Here is a 22,194-nt window from a genome sequence, read left to right as displayed (position 1 = left end):
AATAGAGAGAAAATGTGAAACTCTTCACCCAAACCCTTCACTGTAGCATGCATCCATCTCCTTCACATCAGGACATGGTGGTGGGGCTTCTCATTACCCCATACAGTTGCAAGGGGCTGCTGCTTCCTCTCAGCTTGGGGCAGTAAAACTGGCTCCCCTTCATTCCTTGCTAATAGCGTGTGCCACAAGATGGAGAGGCAGGGATTTCTCCTTACCCTCCTCCTCAATTAGAAACTACTCTTCCTCTGCTCAGTCAAAGGGAAAGTGAATGTGAAAATCCCTTTGAATGCAGCACTCAGAAACTGGTTGGTTAATTCATTCCATGGTGGTGAGTAAAATTAAAGGTCACTGTAAGAGCAGTGCTTCAACATGTTTTTATAATTCATTTTGACTTTGGTTTTTCTGGCAGCGTCCCTGGGAAAGGCTTTGTAGACTCAGTTAGTTTTGCTATGATTTATACAACTGCTGTATTTGTCAAAATATAATGAGCCAGGGAGTGTTTGGAGTTACACCTTTGAGTCTGGAGGCAACTGAGAAACTGACTTTAGGTAGCTGATATTAGTCAACACAGCAGCAGCTCTACAGAAGCTCTCCCTGCTGCAGAGCTGTAACAGGTGATCAAGTTACAAGCAGTGCATCATCAGAACACATTCTTGGGCTGATTCTGTCCAGAGGAGTAATGCTTCCTTGCTGCCGGTGCCGTGTGAACGTAATCACATGGAAAGGCTGTGATAATGCTTGAGTCTCCTAATCGCTTTGAGGGCAACAAAGCACCTCAGACTCCATAATGCGTTCATTTACATACAGTCGCCTTATGCAAATTAACCTTCACTGCCACAAGCCACACCAAGAGCGGCATCAGCCTTGATATTTTATATACACTGTAAATAGTATGTCTCTCTATGGGATGCCTTCGGCAATGAACTCTTTAATCTTTACAGTACCCTATGAATTTTCAATAGGTTTTTGCCATTCTGAATGCTCCAGCTGAGAATGTACATAAAGAACACCATTGAGAGCAGGAAGGGCTGCAGCCCACGGCTAGGAATCGAGGTGCTTAAAAATTGAGTAACTCTATTACTCTTAATTCCAGTGTCTTCTGGAAATTCCAACCCAGACTGTCTGCTTGTTGGTGCTAAAGGGATCCAGATGATATCCGGCTTTGCAGTTCATCCTCAGCAGATAATTAATTTGCCTGTAGGGAATGGTGCATCCAATATTATAATATATCCAGGTGAGTTATTCAGAAGTGTTTCAATTTTTCAGAGACAGAAAGTAAAATAATTTCTATCAATAAAGTACCACAGATCTTCATCACATTTGTTTGTAGATGTACAGAGAAAGCTATTAACGCGCTTGTTTTATTTCTAGTGTCCTCCTCCCCCACTGAAACATTACAGATATCACCAGTTTACCCCACAACCCTGGCTGGTAAGTGCAGGATGGCTTTTCTTCTGTCCAGTATCTCTGAAAGGGTAACAACATAGACAGTTTCAGAGTAACAGCCGTGTTAGTCTGTATTCGCAAAAAGAAAAGGAGTACTTGTGGCACCTTAGAGACTAACCAATTTATTTGAGCGTGAGCTACAGCTCACTTCATCGGATGCGTATCCGATGAAGTGAGCTGTAGCTCACGAAAGCTTATGCTCAAATAAATTGGTTAGTCTCTAAGGTGCCACAAGTACTCCTTTTCTTTTTGCGAACATAGACAGTAGATTGTTTCTCCGTACACGGACACCAGTTTTTCCTGTTTCAGAGTAGCAGCCGTGTTGGTCTGTATCCTCAAAAAGAAAAGGAGTTCTTGTGGCACCTAGAGACTAACAAATTTATTAGAGCATAAGCTTTCGTGAGCTACAGCTCACTTCATAGGATGCACATTTTGCTCATGTTTTTCTTATAACAAATTACCTGCAGTTCATAGATACTAAAGTCAGAAGGGACCATTATGATCATCTAGTCTGACCTCCTGCACAACGCAGGCCACCGAATCTCATCCACCCACTCCTGCGAAAAACCTCACCTATGTCTGAGCTATTGAAGTCCTCAAATCGTGGCTTAAAGACTTCAAGGAGCAGAGAATCCTCCAGCAAGTGACCCGTGCCCCATGCTACAGAGAAAGGCAAAAAACCTCCAGGGCCTCTTCCAATCTGCCCTGGAGGAAAATTCCTTCCCGACCCCAAATATGGCGATCAGCTTGTTAATGTTGCTGACAGTCCTTTCCCTAACAGCTGTCTAGTCCAGGGCACTAGGCAGAATTGTCTGTTTAGTGCAGCATTAGAGCTACAGAGTCATGTGTGTCCAGAAGTGGTCATATCCTTTGCATTACCCCCCAGAGTCTGGCACTTTAACCTTTCCAAAATAGTTATAGAATCATGCTTTAACGCTTATCCCATTACCATCAAGATAAGGAACTGTGTTGATGCTTTATATACTAACTGCTTTACTGGGCTTTTAACTGGCAGTTAACATGGTCCAACAGAAACAACAGCAACAACACAGAAAAGCCAACCTAAACGTTTACTAAAAAGTTTTCTCCAAAGTCTTTTCCAAAGTCCGATTGTAAAAGTCAAACACATACAGAAATCGGTTCATAATAAACAAAAGAAAGTCTTGTTGAGTTCCCAGCTGCAGTAGCAGTCTGCCCTCATAGTTAGTTACTAGTGCAGGGAGCTCTGCTGTAAGTTTTGGGTTGTGTGTTTACTTCCAGGCTTTGATGCCTACAGGGTATCTCCATTGTTGACTGCTGCTATTGCTGCTTAGTTACAGTAGGTGTGGTTGCCCCCTAGTGGCTATTTATACAGCTAAAAGCACCAAAGAGAAAGGTGAAATTTTTGAAGGTGACCCAGTGGATGGATCCCTAAATACCCTCAGGTTTCTGTAGGAGTAATTGTAAAGGTTACACACAAATTTTTGCAGGCTCACCAATTGCACTCACTCATTTTTGTTAATTTACACAGCACATCAAACTACATCGGGCATTTTCCATCCTAAAATGAGTCCTTGCCTTGAGCTTGCAGTCCAACTGGAAAACAGGCAGACCCAGGAGCAGAGAAGGAGGCAGCATGACAACTATTTATTTGCTTTCCCTCAATTTTCCATTTTGCTATTAACTTTTGCCTTATTTGCCTTATTACCACTTAATCCTTCTCTATCTGCCTGGCTATAGACTCCCTTTGATTTTCCATTCTCTCATTTTTATTTATTAACTCCTGATCAGTCCTCTAACCCCTCCCATTCACTCACTGCCTCCTTCCAACCTTTCCCATAATTGTGTTTAATCCATTCCTGCATTCAGTACCTACTTACCACCTAATCTTCATAGAATCATAGAATATCAGGGTTGGAAGGGACCTCAGGAGGTCATCTAGTCCAACCCCCTGCTCAAAGCAGGACCGATGCCCAATTAAATCATCCCAGCCAGGGCTTTGTCAAGCCTGACCTTAAAAGCTTCTAAGGAAGGAGATTCCACCACCTCCCTAGGTAACGCATTCCAGTGTTTCACCACCCTCCTAGTGAAAAAGTTTTTCCTAATATCCCAACCTAAATCTCCCACACTGCAACTTGAGACCATTACTCCTTGTTCTGTTATCTGCTACCACTGAAAACAGTCAAGATCCATCCTCTTTGGAACCCCCCTTCAGTTAGTTGAAAGCAGCTATCAAATCCCCCCTCCTTCTTCTCTTCCGTAGACTAAACATCCCCAGTTCCCTCAGCCTCTCCTCATAACTCATGTGTTCCAGTCCCCTAATCATTTTTGTTACCCTCCACTGGACTCTTTCCAATTTTTCCACATCCTTCTTGTAGTGTGGGGCCCAAAACTGGACACAGTACTCCAGATGAGGCCTCAGCAATGTCGAATAGAGGGGAACGATCACGTCCCTCGATCTGCTCGCTATGCCCCTACTTATACATCCCAAAATGTCATTGACCTTCTTGGCAACAAGGGCACACTGTTGACTCATATCCAGCTTCTCGTCCACTGTAACCCCTAGGTCCTTTTCTGCAGAACTGCTGCTGAGCCATTCGGTCCCTAGTCTGTAGCGGTGCATTGGATTCTTCTGTCCTAAGTGCAAGACTCTGCACTTGTCCTTGTTGAACTTCATCAGATTTCTTTTGGCCCAATCCTCCAATTTGTCTAGGTCCCTCTGTATCCTATCCCTACCCTCCAGCGTATTTACCTCTCTTCCCAGTTTAGTGTCATCTGCAAACTTGCTGTGGGTGCAATCTACACCATCCTCCAGATCATTTATGAAGATATTGAACAAAACCGGCCCCAGGACCGACACTTGGGGCACTCCACTTGATACCAGCTGCCAACTAGACATGGAGCCATTGATCACTACCCATTGAGCCCAACAATCTAGCCAGCTTTCTATCCACCTTCTAGTCCATTAATCCAGCCCATACTTCTTTAACTTGCTGGCAAGAATACTGTGGGAGACCGTGTCAAAAGCTTTGCTAAAGTCAAGGAACAACACGTCCACTGCTTTCCCTTCATCCACAGAGCCAGTTATCTCGTCATATAAGGCAATTAGATTAGTCAGGCATGACTTGCCCTTGGTGAATCCATGCTGACTGTTCCTGATCACTTTCCTCTCCTCTAAGTGCTTCAGAATTGATTCCTTGAGGACCTGCTCCATGATTTTTCCAGGGACTGAGGTGAGGCTGACTGGCCTGTAGTTCCCAGGATCCTCCTTCTTCCCTTTTTTAAAGATGGGCACTATATTAGAAGATTACAATCTTCTGCTTTACCCTTTCCTAGTCAGCCACCACATCTCCCTTCAACAGTGAACTCCATTCCCCTGAAGAAAATTGAGCTAAGTGAAGTTGTCTGGAGGCAGTGAAGGTGTTTCCTTGTGCGGCTGTCATACTTCCTTGTCTCCTGGAAAGCAAAGCCCATTAATAGGCTACTCCAGGAGGTGCTGGTGGGGTTTCAACTCTGTAAAGTCCAAAGGAGCAGCCGCTAGTTTACCCCACTGTCCAGATGATGCAGCTAGAGTTCCTGGCTCCCAATAGAAGATCTGCAGCCTCGTATAGTTTTCCAAAGACTCATAGATGATAAGGCTAGAAGTGACCATTGTCGTCATTTAGTCTGACATCCTGTATAACACAGGCCAGAGGACTTCCCTAAATTAATTCCTGTTTAAACTGGGGCAGATCTTTTAAAAAAACCATCCAGTTTTGATTTTAAAATGGCCAGTGACGGGGAAGTGGTTCCAATGCTTAATTACCTTCATTGTTAATTTGTGCCTTATTTCCAGTCTGAATTTGTCTAGCTCCAATTGTCAGCCATTGGATCTTGTTATACCTTTGTCTGCCAAATTGAAGAGCCCTCTGTTAAGAAATGTCTGCTCTCCATGAAGGTACTTATAGACTATGATCAAATAACCCCTTCCCTGTCTCTTTGTTAAGGTAATTAGATTGAGGTTACTCCTCAGAAGCAATGGTAGGACTCACTCTCACATGACTCACATTAATGAACTGTTTGTGCGCGTCAGCAGGGCCCATGCAGATAGTTAGTGCACATCAGGCTTCTGCGGGTTAGAGTCATATCCCAGCATGCCACAAATTACATGTTTGTGTTGACAAGCCCTAAGGGTGATGTCAAAGAAAAGAGTCTGGCAGATGAGTTGGTAACTGTGGCAAACTCAGACTGATATCAGGGGTTCAATTCCGTTAGCTCCCGTAGGAAGACACCACTTCCCGTTGGGTCTGAGTTTCTCCTAGATGTCTATTTATGACCTCTGGGCAGAACTTCTGACACTGAGATGAAAAGGCCTTCTGAGCCTTTACCAAAGCCCATGGTTAATGTGTATTCCAGAGAAGATGTTTCTTACCATATTGTATAACGCCTCTGCTGAAAAGGGATCCATGGGAAAAGGTCTCTTGAGCTGTCCCATCGAACAGGAAATTACTGAATATTCTTAAATCCTTTTAAAATGTAACCTTTACATGTCTTTATTAGGGATTGTCTTTTCCCAAATGTAAGCTATTTCTAGGCAGTGACTCATCTGAGAGGAATTTCTGTCCCACTCAGCTGTGTTCAATGTGACATCACAACTCAGAAAACATTGTAAGAAAGTATTGCAATCTTGGATGTACTCCTGGAATTTCCATCTGTTTTAATGGAGGCTACAGTGTGCCTTTAGAGGCAGCATTTGACTCCCTGAATGGATAGTTTGTTTAATCATGTTGAAAGAGTTTCTCAGATTTTTTGACTTAACTAAAATTATGCTGTGGACAGAGTCCTCCTTAGTATTTTGTCTGCTAACTCTTTGCTGTCATTAAGAGATAATACTGATAACAGTTTCATTAACTGTATAAATAACTTGTCAAATGCATTATTTCAGCTCAAGTGGACTTGGCTGTCCAAAGCATTTTGGGGTCTCCTGACAAAAACCCCTCCATGGGCCCATTTGCTTATATGCCAGAGACTGCAGCTGTGACTGATCATACAGGTAGATACTACCCTATTTAAAAACCCCTATATGCTGACTTTACAATTATAATACTTTGTATGTATGACATAATGCAGAGTGACTCCCTCAACTGAGTTTTCCCAGGGATGTTACCTGTATATAATGCTCACCCTACGTACCTAGCTACTCAGCTCTAACTAAAATTGTGTGATTACGCTGAAGCTATTCCTTTTGATTACATAAATAAGTCTTAAATGTGAACATGAATCAAGCCAAAATGCTAATATTTGAAAGGGACAGTGGATCTCATGAATAGAGCTGTAATTTTTCTCCATGGCATTGCTCCACGTAGGGTATCAGAACAGTCATGTTCTTCTGTAACATTGTAATAGCTACAATAATTAACCTTGCGAAATGATGAATACTGACTGAAGCGTCTGCTTTATCTGCAGGGTTTTCTTGCCTTTTGTCTGTCATAAGTTAACATGATTTGTGTGCATTTTTATCACTGAAATAGACAAATATTTCCACCTTAAGTTAGGACATCAATTGTTATGTAGCAAGGTTCTACCCCATTTAACTAGTCACATTGCTGAAATTGGAAAAGTTCAATCAGTGAATGTTTAAGAGTCTGTTTCTCAAATTGATTACTTGTTTTCCTGCAGATGAAGAAGAAATGTCCAATGAGAGATCACAGATTCCTGTTGTTCCTTCTGAACAAATTCTCAAAAGACCAAGTGAGTTTCAGTCTCCTTTAACCTTAAATTGCTTTGCAAATTCTGTGGAAAACCAAAAGATCAGTTTTTGCTCTAGAATAAGTTGTCTGTTGTGGGGAAAATGTTTTGTACAACAGTTGTGGAGCTGTTCAAAACTTTCTGAGTGGAATTCAATCATTGCTATATTTTAGGAACTAAATGTTTTCTGAAAACTGCCAGGGGCCAGAATGTTGGTGCATTTAAAGAGCATTGTAATTTACATATTTAAAACGTCTAAAAGTTATGTTGAGTCCATATTTCCTTTCAAATACTTGATTCTTCAGCTTACTTGTGCTTTTGTTTTTCTAGAGCCAGTGGACGCTTTCTGCACATCACTTAAGGATTATTTCCAAGATGTGTGCAAGTTCATGGCCATGGACCGTGAAGTAACCCTTGATCACCTTTACATTGATGGGGCTCTCATGCAAGGTCAAACTGAAACAAAGAGTGGGAAGAATATCATCAAGGTGATGGAGAAGGAGCTGGTAATATACAATTTAGAAGAGAAGGAAAAAGCAGCTATAGAAAGAAGCCAAATATTTCAAGTCCTGGGAGGGAAAGAACTAGAGACGAAAGTCGTTGTGGTGTTGGGAAAGGCAGGAATGGGTAAAAGCATTCTTGTTCAAAAGATCTGCCAAGACTGGTCCAATGGAAAGTTTTCTCAGTTTGAATTTGTCTTTTGGTTTGAGTGTAGACGGCTGAGCCTGCCTGAAAAGCAATACAGCTTGAAGGACCTGCTTCTTGAGCTCTTTGTCAAACCTCGAGAGGGAAGCGACGAAGTCTTCGAGTACATACTGCAAAATCCCGATAAAGTCCTCCTCATCTTTGATGGTTTCGAAGAGTTGCAGGATCATGATGGCTTTACACATTACTCAGACTGCCAGTCGTACAAGGAGCTGTACAGCATCAGAGAGCTATTTGCAGGGCTCTTCCAGAAGAAGATACTCAGTGGCTGTACTTTATTGCTAACAGCAAGACCCAAAGACAAATTTAATCAGTATTTATCCAAAGTGGACAAGATTATCGAAATGATAGGGTTCTCTCCACAACAGGTAGAATCATATATAGCCAGATATTTTGAAGGGCTACCATACAGTGATGATGCAGTGAAATTAATCACAGATTGTCAATATCTGTTCAGTCACTGCTACAGCCCTGTCATGTGTAGATTCATTTGTTTTCTCTGTGAAATGATGTTTGAAATGGGAGACAAAGACCTGCCTTCAACACTTACCAGCCTCTTTGTAAAATACCTTCAGCAAAAGCTGATACCTACACAAACAGATGTGACAGCCATAGGAAATCAACAGCACATTACCAGGCTAGCTCAGTTAGCCTGGTATCTTGGAGAAAAGAATCAAAATGCCCTGAAGAGCAGTCTTTTTCCCTCTAAAGAAGTTAAGGAGTTTGCTCTGAAATATGGCTTGGTACTGCCATTTACATTCCCAAAACATTCGGGAAACAGGGAGGAAGAATTTGGGAGTGTGTTCTCAGATTTTGTTATCCAAAATTTTTTGAGTGCACTTCATCTGGTGCTCACAGAAGAGATCAAGGATAAAAGCCTCACAAAGTACCTCTCACTACCAGCCAGGAAGAAAAAGCCTCATAATTGGTTAGACTTGGTGCCTCGATTCTTGCCTGGGTTATTGTATCTCCAGCATGATCCATACCTCTGTTCTCTTTCAGATGAGCATGTAATGAAAATCATGACCAAGAAGCAGAAGACACTCTTAAAATATATTAAAAAAATACAGATAAGTGATCTCTATCCAGAAAAACTACTTGAGCTGCTCCACTGTGTTTATGAAACACAGGACAACTATCTTTTGCAGCATGTGGCTTTAAGGCTCAGGGCTGAACTTTCTTTTCTGGGCACTCTTCTTACACCCCCTGATGTCTATGTGCTGCATTTTATTTTAAAAAGATCCCCAAAGGAGTTTTCCTTGGATTTGAGGAACAGTGGTATTAACCTACAAGGGCTGAAACACCTGGTTGGCCTAAAGAGTGTGACATCATTTAGGTTAGTTATTTCTTGTTGGTAATTGTGTCATGAGCATTATAGTGGGACAGACCTTTTCATGCAAGGGCAAGGACTCAATAAACTTGTGTTTTGACACTTTACAGGGCCTCCCTTAGTGATACAGTCAGGCTGTGGGAGTCCTTAGAGCAAACAAAAGAATATGAGCTGCTGAAGATTTCAGTTGAGAAATTTGGTATTGATCCCTTTAAGGCAGAAACTATGAAGGACATCAGTGACCTGTCTGACCTTGTACGGGTACAAGAGAAAATGATCCGCTGGTAAGATCCTATCAGAATTAATGACGTATTTACACTTCAGTGCTTATAAATTATGAAAGACCCTGGTTTAGTAACAGTCCAAGAGAGTGAAGTCCTCCATTTAGAAATGCAGGAAATGCTCTGTTGCCCCACCCATGTTTTTCTGCTGTAATACATTGTGAAAGTTTGGAGGTGGGGGGTGAGGGTCCCACTCAATCTCTGTACTGAAATGCCCACAAAGAAGACAGTTGGCAATTTGATTATTTTAGTTCAGGCCTTTTACCTATAATTTTTTAAATCCCTTATCTTCTAATCCCTTTTAATTATATATCCCACATTGTCAGTGTGGCTCTGCCCTTTAGTGGCTAGAGTCTGCTATTGGCTGTGAGCTAAGAGCCAGTCTTTTATCTCCGACAGTAAAGGCTTGTACTTTCAGAGGCAGAGGTCCTGGGTTCAGTCCCTTCAGGTGATCCAGCCAGAAGGCTAATTACAATTTCAAGCATGCACAATCAAAGCAGTTACTGGAAGTCACTGTTCTGATCTTGTATTTTGTGAATGTTGTGTGTTCCATCTGTTTGTTGTTTGTTATATGATTACAGGGGTTAATTCAAGCAGAGATTAACTGCACGTAGGCAGGAGAGAGGACATTAGCTCCAGATAGCCCCAACTTCCTGACACTGCAGATGTTACTCACTTTGAAGTTTTACCTCTGGCTATGCTGAACTCAACAACCTAGCTTGGCCCTGGAGGAGTGGGTGGTTTGGTGTCCTACTTTGTAACCCCAGAGTGATCCAAGTGAGAAAAACTGGAACTAAGACCTTTAGGCAGACACTGCTGCAGAGCACACTGGACCTCCAGTCCCCTGAGGCAAAGCGGTCAGGGGAAAGATAGACCTATCTAAGCCTTTATGCACACAGACTGTCTATACCAGGGATCGCCAACCTTTGGCACACGGACCATCAGGGAAATCACTGGCAGGCCGGGACTGTTTGTTTACTTGCAGCATCCGCAGGTTCGGCCGATTGCAGCTCCCACTGGCCGCGGTCCACCGTTCCAGGCCAATGGTGGCCGCTGGAAGCGGCAGCCAGCACATCCCTCGGCCCACGCCACTTCCCGCAGCTCCCATTAGCCCGGAACAGCGAACTGCGGCCAGTGGGAGCTGCAATCGGCTGAACCTGCAGACGATGCAGGTAAACAAACCATCCCAGGATTAAACAACCACCAGCGGATTTTCCTGACAGGCCGCGTGCCAAAGGTTGCCAATCCCTGATCTATACTGTAGTTTTAAAAATACTTTTTCTGCTATATTTTATTTTCTTCCTCCTGTTAAGATCAAACAATACTCTGTTTTGAAAATGCTATTTCTAATAAACCTTTATAGCAAATAACCTGGCTCTACACAAAGTATTCTTTGTGAAACAATGGGTTTTTTTAGTTATTAACAACTGTTTCTAATAGATACAATTATTCCATTATGGTTTATTTAGCATGGAAGATGCATTTGGCTGCAATATTAATGAAATTCCTGCTATCAAAAACCTCAGAAAACTAGAATTTGCGTAAGTAACACCCCTCCCCATTTGCTAAAATACTTCTGAAGTTTATAAGACTCTCTAAAAATAATCATTTATGTTATCTAAAGTTTGTTACAGTAAGTTTATGGTAAAAATATGAAGTAAACCCCATTTTATCTGTATTTTGCTGATCTAAACTAGAATTATTAATTTATGGGCAAAACCCAGAAACTCCTAGTGCCATACCCTCAACTGTTGTAAATCAACATAACTCCATTGACTTTAACAGAGCTATGCTGTTATACAGCAGTTGAGGATCTTGTTCCTTCAGCTGTAAAATACACTGAAGATATTTCCCTCATTATTAACAATGTCACTTTTCATTTCTCATTCACGCTAAATTTCGATGATGTAATCCAATGGCTGACAAACAAATGAGGTCCCTTTCCATTCACATTAAGCCAGCTGAGCTGCATCATTACTCAGTGTCTATGTTAGTGTTGTACCATGTTTTGGCCATGATCCAATCACTTGGGAAAAGATTCCTGCACAAAACTGCTCTACTTTCCCATCTAAGTCTCTTGACATGAATGAGTGTCTGTGTTAAGCCGTCTGTTCTAGCTGATTATGTCATGTAGGTGACAGCAAATACTGGGCGTCAGTGTATATCTGCTGACTAAAAACTATTTGCTTCCCTCTTTCTGAGAAAGGAATAGGAAGAAATAATGTTGAATTGGAAGGAAGGATTAACTTATGCACACTTAAACATCCAGTGGGAATCACTGTTATGGCATTCGCTCCACGGCGCTTACATCCAAATATTTCTTTTTAATGTAATTGGGGGCCGATTTCTCCTCTCAGTTGCACCAGTGCGACACTACTGTACTAGATAATATAGCCTCCAGTTCAGAAAAACTACTTCAGAGGGGATTGTACCAGTGTAATGGAGAATGTGTGACCACATCCTCCACTCCCTGCTGCCTACATAGAATTTAAAGTTAAGTCTAGCAGCTTTCTCTTTGCTTGGCCCCACCTCTGAATTCTCAGTATTTTCTCTCCCCATTTCCTCTCCTTTTCTTTCCCCAAACTTGTCTGTATTCTGGATCCAAATCTAGATGTCCTTACTCAGCTGAATTCCCACTGAAATCAATGAGTTTGGTGTGAACAAGGACTGATTAAAAACCAAGGGTCAATTCTGTTGTTAAGTTGGTGTAAATCTGGAGTAAGAACATTTAAAGTCAATGGATTTACTCCGTTTACACTGGTGTAAGATGAACTGGAATGTGACCTGTTGATTGAAATGGGAGTTAAGTGCAGCCAGTGGTAGAATTTTCTTTTAAGAAGAGGGGAGACAAAAATAACCTTGATCAGGTTTAAAATACTTAAAATGAGAGAAATCTGAAATAGCAGGAAATACCCAGCAAGGTGAGATCAGATATGAATGAAAAGCATGTTGCAAAGAAAAATGAGGGAGAGGAACATGTGTGCAAAACTTCCCCTGTGTGAACCTCTGCTATATTTGAGCTAATGTTGTAGGGCCATATTATGCAGCTGCTAAAGCAGAGTTAAAGAGGCAGTAAAGAGTTTTGCTTAAATACAATTGCAGAATCTTGTCTGTGGTATGGAAAAATGGATGTTGGTAACAAAACCAAAACCACATGTTGTGCTGTTTATGTACTGTGAAATGACCACAGTTTTTTTCCTTGCAGGCTGGGTGCAGCCTGCGGCCTTCAGGGATTCTTAAAGCTTGTTGAAATTCTTGCAGCATTCCCATCTCTTCAGCATTTAGAGTGAGTGATATTTTTTCCCCAACTGTCCATGGAAAGTGGTGGGTGGAACTTAACAGTAAACAGCCTCCAGGATCCTGCCTTACTGGCTCAGGTCATTATCCCATTATGTCCCAGATCCTGCCTTATCAATGGTCAATCTCTGATGCTTCAGGGAAAGGCCAGCACAATTCAAAGGGGCTCCTGCTCCATGGCTCCCAGTGTGGCCTATAAGATTAGGAGGAGATTAAGATTGGCCTCAAATTCAGATTCCTAAAATTAGGGTGGCCATATTTTCCCAAAGGGAAAATGGGACACCTCACAGGGCCAGCCAAAAGCCACTCTCTCCTCCCTGCATATGGGGCAGCCCAAGCCCCCCTGCTGTCTGCCTGTGCGGGGCCAGCCCAAGGCCCGCCACTCCCTTCCACTCATGGGGTCAGCCTGAGCCTTCCCTGAGCTTCCCACCCACGTGGGGCCAGCCCAAGGTCCCCTCATCCCCCAGCACCTGGGGCCAGCCTGAGCCTACCCTGCCACCCACCCACATGGGGCCCTCCCAAGGCCCCCTTCTCCACCCCTGGTGCATGGGGCCAACCCAATACCCCCTGCCGCCCACCCATGTGGGGCCAGCCAGGACAGAGCTGCTCTTGAGCCCTCCCTCCTGCATAGGGCTGGCCTGACATTGCCACGTGCCCCACCTGCAAGTTCTTCCACCTCCTGCTAGGGGTCGCACCACCACTTTTTTGGCAAAACTCTGCATTTGTCCTGTTTGCCAAAAAAGTCAGGACGGCCGGGACAGGACTTAAAAAAGGGACTGTCACGGCCAAAATGGGACATATGGTCACCCTACCTAAAATCCCTTCCACCTGAGGGAAGTGCAGTGAGAAGATGTTCAGTTTTTCTCCTCCCTAATCCAGGAGGGGAAGCAGTGGAGATGATTGTTATCGCATCTTTTTTTTTCTGTACATGTAGGGAGGAAATGCAGTTGGGACACAACTATTTCATAACTGGTTTAACAACGTTCATTTTGTAGTGTAAGTGGGGCATTAAGTGCTGCTGTTTGCATATCAAAGGAAGTGGGTCATGCAGTTCTACTCTTCTTTAAAATCTTCTTAGGCTCAGAGTTTGAAAAGCAACGAGAGCTGCTTATTTGAAAAGCTCGAATACGCAAGATTGCTCTTACCCAGGGCTTAAATTCTTATAGAGTATTTCCCGCAGCGTGCTCCTCCCCCCTCCCCCCAACATGTTATAAAAACTCCAGAGGGTTTGAAAATATTTACCAGGCCTCCACTCCAGACAGCTCAGGCTGAATTTAAGTCCTGCACTTACCTGATTGCCTGGGTCCATTATAAAGAAATAGCCTCTCAAATTTATGAGCAGATATCTTAGATGGTCAATGGACAGAAAATAGTTAAAAGGAAACCTAGTAATGTCTTGCTTTGTGGTCCTGCAGCTTGGATGCTCTGAGTGAAAATGAAATAGGAGATGAAGGAACAAAAAGCCTCTGTGAAGTATTGTCTGAGCTGACATCACTGGAAACATTGAAGTAAGTTGCAAGGTTAACAGTGCCAACTTCTGGGAGCCAGGAAGGAGAAATAGGTTAATTCTATGGCACTCAGAGTTGGGATTGTGCTTTGGGGCTTCCTAATTCCACTTCAAGGCAAGCAGTTAATTTTTCCCAAGGTTGCCTTATTCATAGTACATCAATTTTTTTACAAGAACTACAGAGAAATATATAAAATGCTAAGTAAATAGTAAGAGAAATTTCTTAATGTCTGATCCTGCCATTGCTCCAGATGTGAAATACCCATTGGAGTCAGTGGTGACTTTGAGTGTGGATGGATGGCAGGGTCTATCCTAATGAGCAATATATATATATATATATATATATATATATATATTGTTCGTTTAGATACATTAGACACTGAAAATCACCAAGAGGTTTTCAAATAGGATTTTGTTTTTCAAATAGGATTAAATCCTCTATCTGGTTTATCTGTTTTCAAAAGAAATATTGGTTACTTCCCTCAGAACTGCTCCACATTGACCCAATCTTCTCTGGGATAATCTGGAAGGACAACATTATCTTAAATGATTCTGGGATGGGAAAATGGTGGTTATAGGGTCACATTCTCATGTTGCATCTCAGTGTCAAATTTATAGAGCAACATGGAAAAAAATTACCCAACATTGTGATGTCCTGGTTGTATTAAACTCTATTAACAAGCACATCTTATTTGTAATAGTTTATCACAGAACAAGATAACAGATTTGGGGGCAGAGCAACTAGCCACTGCTCTTCCTTCCTTATCCTCGTTAAAGACACTGAGGTGAGTGTTTGTATTCTATTCTATTGCCTTGTATAAAGTGTCCCTGTGCCTTAGTTCAGAAGATAATGACTATACTTGGAATGAATAATGCCCACATACTGTAATGAGTTCACTATGGGCTTGGTGCTTCAGGCCTTATTCATATGGTTAGTCCCACTGAAAGTAGTGGGACTGCTCCTTTGAGTAAGGGCTCCAGGATTGAGGCCTCTGTCTTGATAGTTCCTATACACCAGCAGCACCGGATCTTATTTATTTGGGAGAAGATAAATGTAAAATTTAATCTGATATGGAGATACAATAGTTCCGCACATGGAACTGCTATCCAGGACCCCAATCCTGTGACAAGTTTTGCAGGGGTCTACTCGGCAGAATCAAGGTCTAGACTACACCCAACAGGCTGGGACTTGACTCAGGGTATATGGTTCATCTAGCCCAGTATCCTTCCTGACATGGGCCAGAATTAAGTGCTTCAGAGGAAAGCACAATAAACCCTACAGTTCAATTATGGAATAACTTGCTTCTAAGGGAAGCTTCTTCCTAACCCTTGTGTCCTGAAGCATAAAGATTTAGCCTCTGCAGGTTTTTAAATCATATCTAATATAGCCAAAGTTGTTCTCATTGTTCATTTAATGTCTAATCCTATTTTTGATTTGTGTTTGTAAACTGAACAAGGGGAATACCTGACTCTCAATAGGACTGTAATTTGATATTTAAAATATCTTGAAACCACAATCTACAGAATGGTTGCAAATTAATAAGAATTAATCATACCCTAATGTCTGGAATTCTTTTCTTTAACTACTAGTGAACATTTTGCTTTATTTAATGGTGATCCTGCTGTCTGTGTTTTCTGCAGTTTGTACAATAACTACATTTGTGATGCTGGAGCGGAAAATATTGCAAGAATACTTCCTGCAATGGCATCTTTAAGGGTGTTACAGTAAGTAGGAAATCTTCAAAGAGGATAAAGGGGGGACAAAAGCTTGCTTAGATACTATTAAAATCTTATCTTGAAGATTAATATTTTATTGCTGTTACCTTCAGCTGAGGAGTTTCAAATGCTTGAAAACTGGGAATTTGCACCCCTGTGTTCATAGGAATGTGGAGAAGAGGGGAAGGAGAGAATTTGAGGGAGAATAACTTGGGAAAGCTTTGTGGTGACAGGTTGGGATAGGAAGAGGAAACACGGGGCAATGAATACGACATAAGCTTGGAGGGATGGTTACAAGATGGAGCCTAATAAAACATTAGTATTCATGGTTAAGCCTGAAAGACAATTCTGCTCCCCCTTTCAAAACATAAACAATTCTTACCCACTACAAACAGTGATAGCCACAGGATTTTGAGAGGGCCAGTGAGTAGGGCGACCACATGTCCCGATTTTATAGGGACAGTCCCCATTTTGGGGTCTTTTTCTTATATAGGCTCTTATTACCCCCACCCCCATCCTGATTTTTCACATTTGCTGTCTGATCACCCTCCCAGTGAGATTCTTAGGGGCACTTACAGGCTTATCTGACTCATTTGTTTTATTTAAAAAAAAAGAGCAGGAAAGCTAGATACCTTCCCCAGTTTCCTCAGACAGGAGAAATGTGTGTGTGCTGGGTCCAGGTGTAGTTACCAGCAATTAGAAAGATTTTAGGGACAGTTCCAGATATAACTGTATGTCTGGGAGCCACTAAACTACACAGAGTCTGAAGGGATTTGTGGTAACTTCTAGCAATTTATAGCACTTCAGATGCTTTATAATTAACTGTATAGCATGTCACAGTTAGTCTTGCCAGTACTAGACTCCTAAAATCAGGAGGAAAGGAAGCTGGTGGGGTGAAGGTGGAATGGAGGTGGGGGTGAGAGTGGGATTTTCCAGGCCCCACAACTCAACTTTGGACGGGAGAACATTTATCAAAGTAGAAGATTGAGTTTGGGATGGGAGAAAAGTGGTAGAGGAAGGTGGAATATTAGGAGTATGGAGAACTTGGGTGGGCTGAAGGGATGATTGCTCAGGAGATCGGCTGTCTTAATCAAGGACCAGATGGCCACCTGAGTTTTCCTTTGAGGACTAATTGTATTTTTTTTTAATTAATCCCCATATCTCCTTTTATCTCAAGCATGATGTTTGATTACTGTGATGGTTAGTGTGTCCTAGACTAACAGCCAGAAAATGTGTTTTTGCCTTCAGTGTTCAGTGTAACAAGATAACTGATGCCGGAGCCCAGAAGCTGACTGATAGCCTCAGAAAATGCCCCCACATCAAGAGTGTGGCGTAAGTCTCTGGACTGTGTCATTGTAGCTTAGATCTATAAACTGGGTTGTGATTTGTTCTGATGCTGGTCAGTGGATTCACCATATTTGCAACAGGAACCAAAAATATCACTAGTCCAAAAGTAGCAACTGACTGGACAGAAATGTCTTCACTGCACTTGGTTGGTTCTAACCCCTTCTGTGACAACAAGGGGTAGGCTGTGCCATTTACGCAGCCGGCATAGAGCTTTCCACCATGCAGCTTGCTCCCCACAATGTACCTGGCTTGCTGTGTGGGCTGGGAGGGGGGAGATGTGACCCACCTCCTGCCTAATGGGGCCACTCTGCATTCTAGGGTTCTTCCCAACCAAAAGGACGCAATGGGAGGCTGAAGTTCCACAGTCACAGTCTGGCCCCCAGTGTTTGTACATGGGAACGTACCTTAAAAAGCCAACAGCGAGCGTTAGCACTATAATCTGAGAGGCTAAATACCATTGTTTGGTAATGACAGCATAGTTCAATTAAAACATTTTGATAGTGGTGATTTCATATGAAGTGTAACTGTCAGGGGAAGTGTGTGAGGACAGTAAACCTTTACTTTTCCATTTGGGAATTGCATGCCACCGGTGTTGGAAAGTAAAGGTTTACTGTCCTCACACACTTCCCCTCGACAGCCTGTTATGCTTCATATGAAATCCTCACTACTAAAATGTTTTATTTGAACTCTGCTATCAAGTCAAACAATGGCATTTAGTTTCGTTTTCCTTCGTGTGGCACTGACTGGATTTACATTTCTATACTCACTTCCAGAGATACCAGGCTTAAAAAACATTGCAAGTAGCATTTAGTTCACAGGCCCCAAGAAAACTGTGCTAATGCCAGTCTGACACAGCCTTCATCTTCTAGGGGCTGTAAACAAAACAAAGCAATGAAACTTTTGTTAAAAGTGCAGTGTCTGATGCTGAAATGTCTAGTCGAAGCCTGCATTTTAAAATGCACTGCCGAGGGTGTTGGGCTATGGCATTAACTTACTTGGGCACCTATCCTACATCAGGTTTCAGAGTAGCAGCCGTCTTAGTCTGTAACCGCAAAAAGAAAAGGAGTACTTGTGGCACCTTAGAGACTAACCAATTTATCTGAGCATAAGCTTTCTTGAGCTACAGCTCACTTCATCGGATGCATCAGGGATTGTAGTCACATAACTAACTTTAAACTGGCCTTTGCTACAGCACTAACAAATGGACTTACCATTAATTTAATCTTAAACAAATCTGCCCTTATAATAGCTAGAGAAGGGATATTAACCTGGATCCAAACACTCCTATCTGGGGAAATGCATGTCTGGAACTGAACTTTGTGGCTCAGGTCCATTTCTGATAACAGCATTCAAGCTAAGGTTTGTTCACACTAAAAATACATGCTTTCTAAAGTAAAAGCTACAGTATAGGACAACTCTCAAGACAGTTATGAGACCCACTAGCCTTGTCACTGCCCTTTTTATGATGGGTTTCTAGTGCCCTCCTCCCTATGTCCTATCTCCACTCAGGATCCCCACAGGCTCACCAGAACAGGGAGCAATTAACTCTGGACTAGTGCTTTTGAATGTAATGGGGATTTATAAAATTCATACTTGGGATGAAATCAGATTCTATAGAAATTGTACTAAACTCCTGTACAAATATAGAAAGCACTTTCCGCTAAACCATTTGGTAGAATTCTATAGCAGGGATGTAGTTGTCTGGTCAATTCTATAAACAGGAACTCGAAGCAAACAGTTGAAAAGTTACCATTTTCAGATGTACTCTAGCCTTTTCCTTTCACCTTCTTCTGTGCTTTTATGGCATGCTGTATGCTCCTTCTCACTGGCTGCGGTCTCCCGCCTCTCCCCTAACAATGGTGGGGGAGAGCTGTTAACTAAGGGGTAGAATTAGAAAGTAAGCCAGTTGTGGCTTGCCCGTTGCATTGTGTTCTAGCTAACTTTGCATATGTTAATACTTCACATTACATCAACTTTTTGTGGCGTGTGAGGCTGCCAGTTCTGAAAGGCAGGCAGATGGGCAACCCCTTTTGGTGGCTGACCAATGCTCTGGGGGAGCAGAGCTGTCACTTCTGACAAACCCTCTGGGTCAAGGTTTTTGGTGGGAACTCAGTACTGCTCCCAAAGAGGTGAATGTAACTCATTCTATGACCTGAGCCACAAAGGACTCTCTAAGTGCATAATTTTCCCTTCCTCTCTTTCTTCCACCGAAAAGAATACAGTAAGTCCATTTGTGGTCATTAGAACAAAAGGAGGGAGGGATGAAATGTAACAACTTCAAATATATTTGAAAATGAAAGGCAGCTGTTGCAGAGAAATAGCAATGGAAGTTTGCAAGTTAAAAATTCTGCTAATCTTTTGTTTTCCTTTTCAATTCACTGTCTCTTAGGATGTGGAATCCTACTATTCCCTATGGAGTTCTTGAGCATCTTCAACAGCTAGATTCTAGAATCAGTTTGCTGTAGAATCAGCTGATCCTGAGAAGGTAGCTGAACTATTTTATTTTTTTTAACCCTGTAATCTGGACAATCTGTCTGGGGAGTTGGTTATTAAGAGGCTCATCGTGTGGGGACAGGGACATTGCTGGGTTACAACAATTCGGGCCCTGAGGGGCAAGAGTCCTTTTTGATGAGGGTGGGAAAAGGCAATGTTTTAAGGGAGTACTGTCAGTTTTCATGGAGTCCTAGAGACATGGGGAAAGGGATCAGCTTTAATGCCAAGATCCTTGTTCTCTCCAGTGAACCCAAGGGAAGCCCTGCTGTGGGGGGAAAAAAGCAAAAACCAAATGATAGGAAAGCCAGTAAGTGGCCGGTAGTCACTATGGATCTTACAAAGTTTGAGAGAAGAGTCTGTCAACATGTAAAGCTTTGAGCTATCTCTTGTTATGCCTTGGGAAAAAATTGACTACATTTGAAATCAGTACTCACATGGTTGCCAAGCCCCACCTCCATGATGGGGTCTAGTTAGAGATTCTGGAAGATCTTCTGAACACCATGCAACACATGCACTCTCCTGCTGCTCTGCTCCACCAAGAGGTTTTCACCAACCCACACGCTCCCAGGATTTGCTCCAAAAACACAATGGGTATTCCCCAAATCCTTACACAGGCAAAGTTGCTTCTTAGGCAAAGTCGTCACTGATTCCTCCCATTTGGTTTGAGGTGAGAATTTCAGGATTAAGCCCACTGTGTAGTGTATTCTTTCAAATGTTGCCTTACAAAGTGGGATCTTCGCCACAGATTGACAGCCTAAATTTTCCAGTTCTACAAACATGTTTAGAAAAAATGTTCACAGTATTTTCTAGTGTTTCCTTTCATGCTTAGATAAAAAGCAGAGGATCTAGAGTAGGAAGGCACAGTGGTTTGGAAAGTGGGGGGGGGGGGAGTGATTTGAGAAGAAACGACTTGATCATATCTAGTTATTCCCTTTTTCCCTTCTCCAATTAGTTTGTGGCTGGGAGGCAATATGGATTCAGGCTGTAAATCTTAATCCTAGGTGGTTTCTATGAAAGTATCTAGAGGGCATCTCTGATACTGTGCTGCTATTCCATACAGTTAACGCTTTACTTGACATCATGCTGCAGGAAGCATATATACTGTTAGCCAAGCATGATATATTCAGAATCTTCCACTCACCCTCCTGAGTTACCAGACCTGCTCAGAGCACAAAATCTTTATGCATTCTGGTCATTGAATGGCCCTCTTTTCTCTCCATTGCATTTTATTATTAGATACTGTGTCTTTTAGTTTTTTCAGAGACTGTAAATCAAGACTCTGGCTCTGAAGTGTAAAGCAGTTTGCAGACTCTGATTCCACAGTTTGTTTGCCCAGTTCCCTGGCAATAAATTTGCAAGCCATTTTAAAACTGTGTGAGCCTGATTCCGATCTCACATACACTGAATTAAATCAGAATTATAACCCTACTGACGGCAGTGTCACAAACACCAGTGTGAGCAAGATAGCTTTGATTTCATGCTGATGATAATTGGTGATGAAGCTGAAGGGCACAGAACTAATATTGTGCTTTCATTATTTTCACAGGTAATGTTAAGAAGAGGTAAAGGCATTACTGAATTTTCCCATCTTATTTGCTGCTTTATGAATGAGGAATAAAACTAGCAACTACGCTAGCTTTCCTCAGAGCTACAGAATGGAAAATTATATTGGAGCTTCTGAGGACCATTGAAAACAGTAGACAATGAGGTCCAAATGCTTGTAGTTAAGCAGGTTCATTCAAATGCTGTTCAAATGGACTGATTCTGCTCCCGTTAAACAAGCCATTAAGAGTTATGTAGGATGAAGCTTCGTGGATGTAAAGACGATCACGCTACAGCCATCACTGTTAAAAATAAACAGGGGGTGTTTCCATCATATAAAACTGTATAATAACCACACTTCCCACACAGCGTGAAGGAATTAAGTCTATGGGAATGGTGAACTATAGCTGTGGATAAGGTGATTCTTTTTGTGATGCCCACTGTATCTGAAACTGCAGCTGGCATGCTGAGTTTGAACTACCACAGTCCAGTGTTGGAGTTTGTCACCTTGTAAACACTAGGGTTTAGAACATGAGCAAGATAGCTCAGCCTAAAGATGGAAGCATACTGACATAGAGGCATGAAAATCCCGGCATATTTACCCAATCCTATGAATTTACAGGTGGCAGCGTTTTTGTCAGCTGTTACACTAATCACATCTGGAGTGATAATGTTGCTTTCTTATGGTGTTTCGCCAAATCTGTTGTTCACTTATTGTTGATGGAGAGCCCTTTAAATAAGATGACAGAAGGGAAAAAAATTACAGGGAAAGGTGAAATTACAGGTAGAAAATGTGAATGACTTTTAACAAAACAGCTTCACAA

General features: G+C 42.2%; 1 protein-coding gene across 1 annotated transcript in view; it reads left to right on the top strand.

Moving 5' to 3' along the window:
* Positions 1-22,194, top strand: part of CIITA (class II major histocompatibility complex transactivator) — a gene marked incomplete at its 5' end in the record, with an annotated part of 75,028 nt that extends 52,834 nt beyond the window's left edge. The window contains 14 exons of the mRNA XM_084640508.1: positions 1,094-1,234; positions 1,372-1,431; positions 6,350-6,457; positions 7,084-7,155; positions 7,483-9,193; positions 9,298-9,471; positions 10,938-11,009; positions 12,674-12,754; positions 14,181-14,273; positions 14,974-15,057; positions 15,914-15,997; positions 17,237-17,320; positions 19,725-19,820; positions 21,375-22,194. Of these exons, the coding sequence (XP_084496634.1) occupies positions 1,094-1,234; positions 1,372-1,431; positions 6,350-6,457; positions 7,084-7,155; positions 7,483-9,193; positions 9,298-9,471; positions 10,938-11,009; positions 12,674-12,754; positions 14,181-14,273; positions 14,974-15,057; positions 15,914-15,997; positions 17,237-17,320; positions 19,725-19,800 (2,840 nt within the window). The 3' untranslated portion in view covers positions 19,801-19,820; positions 21,375-22,194. The remainder of the gene's footprint in view (positions 1-1,093; positions 1,235-1,371; positions 1,432-6,349; positions 6,458-7,083; positions 7,156-7,482; positions 9,194-9,297; positions 9,472-10,937; positions 11,010-12,673; positions 12,755-14,180; positions 14,274-14,973; positions 15,058-15,913; positions 15,998-17,236; positions 17,321-19,724; positions 19,821-21,374) is intronic.

Source organism: Lepidochelys olivacea (assembly GCF_965140295.1).
Source record: "Lepidochelys olivacea isolate rLepOli2 genome assembly, chromosome: 10".
In the NCBI taxonomy this organism is placed as follows: Eukaryota; Metazoa; Chordata; order Testudines; family Cheloniidae; genus Lepidochelys; species Lepidochelys olivacea.
The sequence above is the reverse complement of the archived record's forward strand: the minus strand, read 5'-3'. Positions and strand labels throughout refer to the sequence as shown.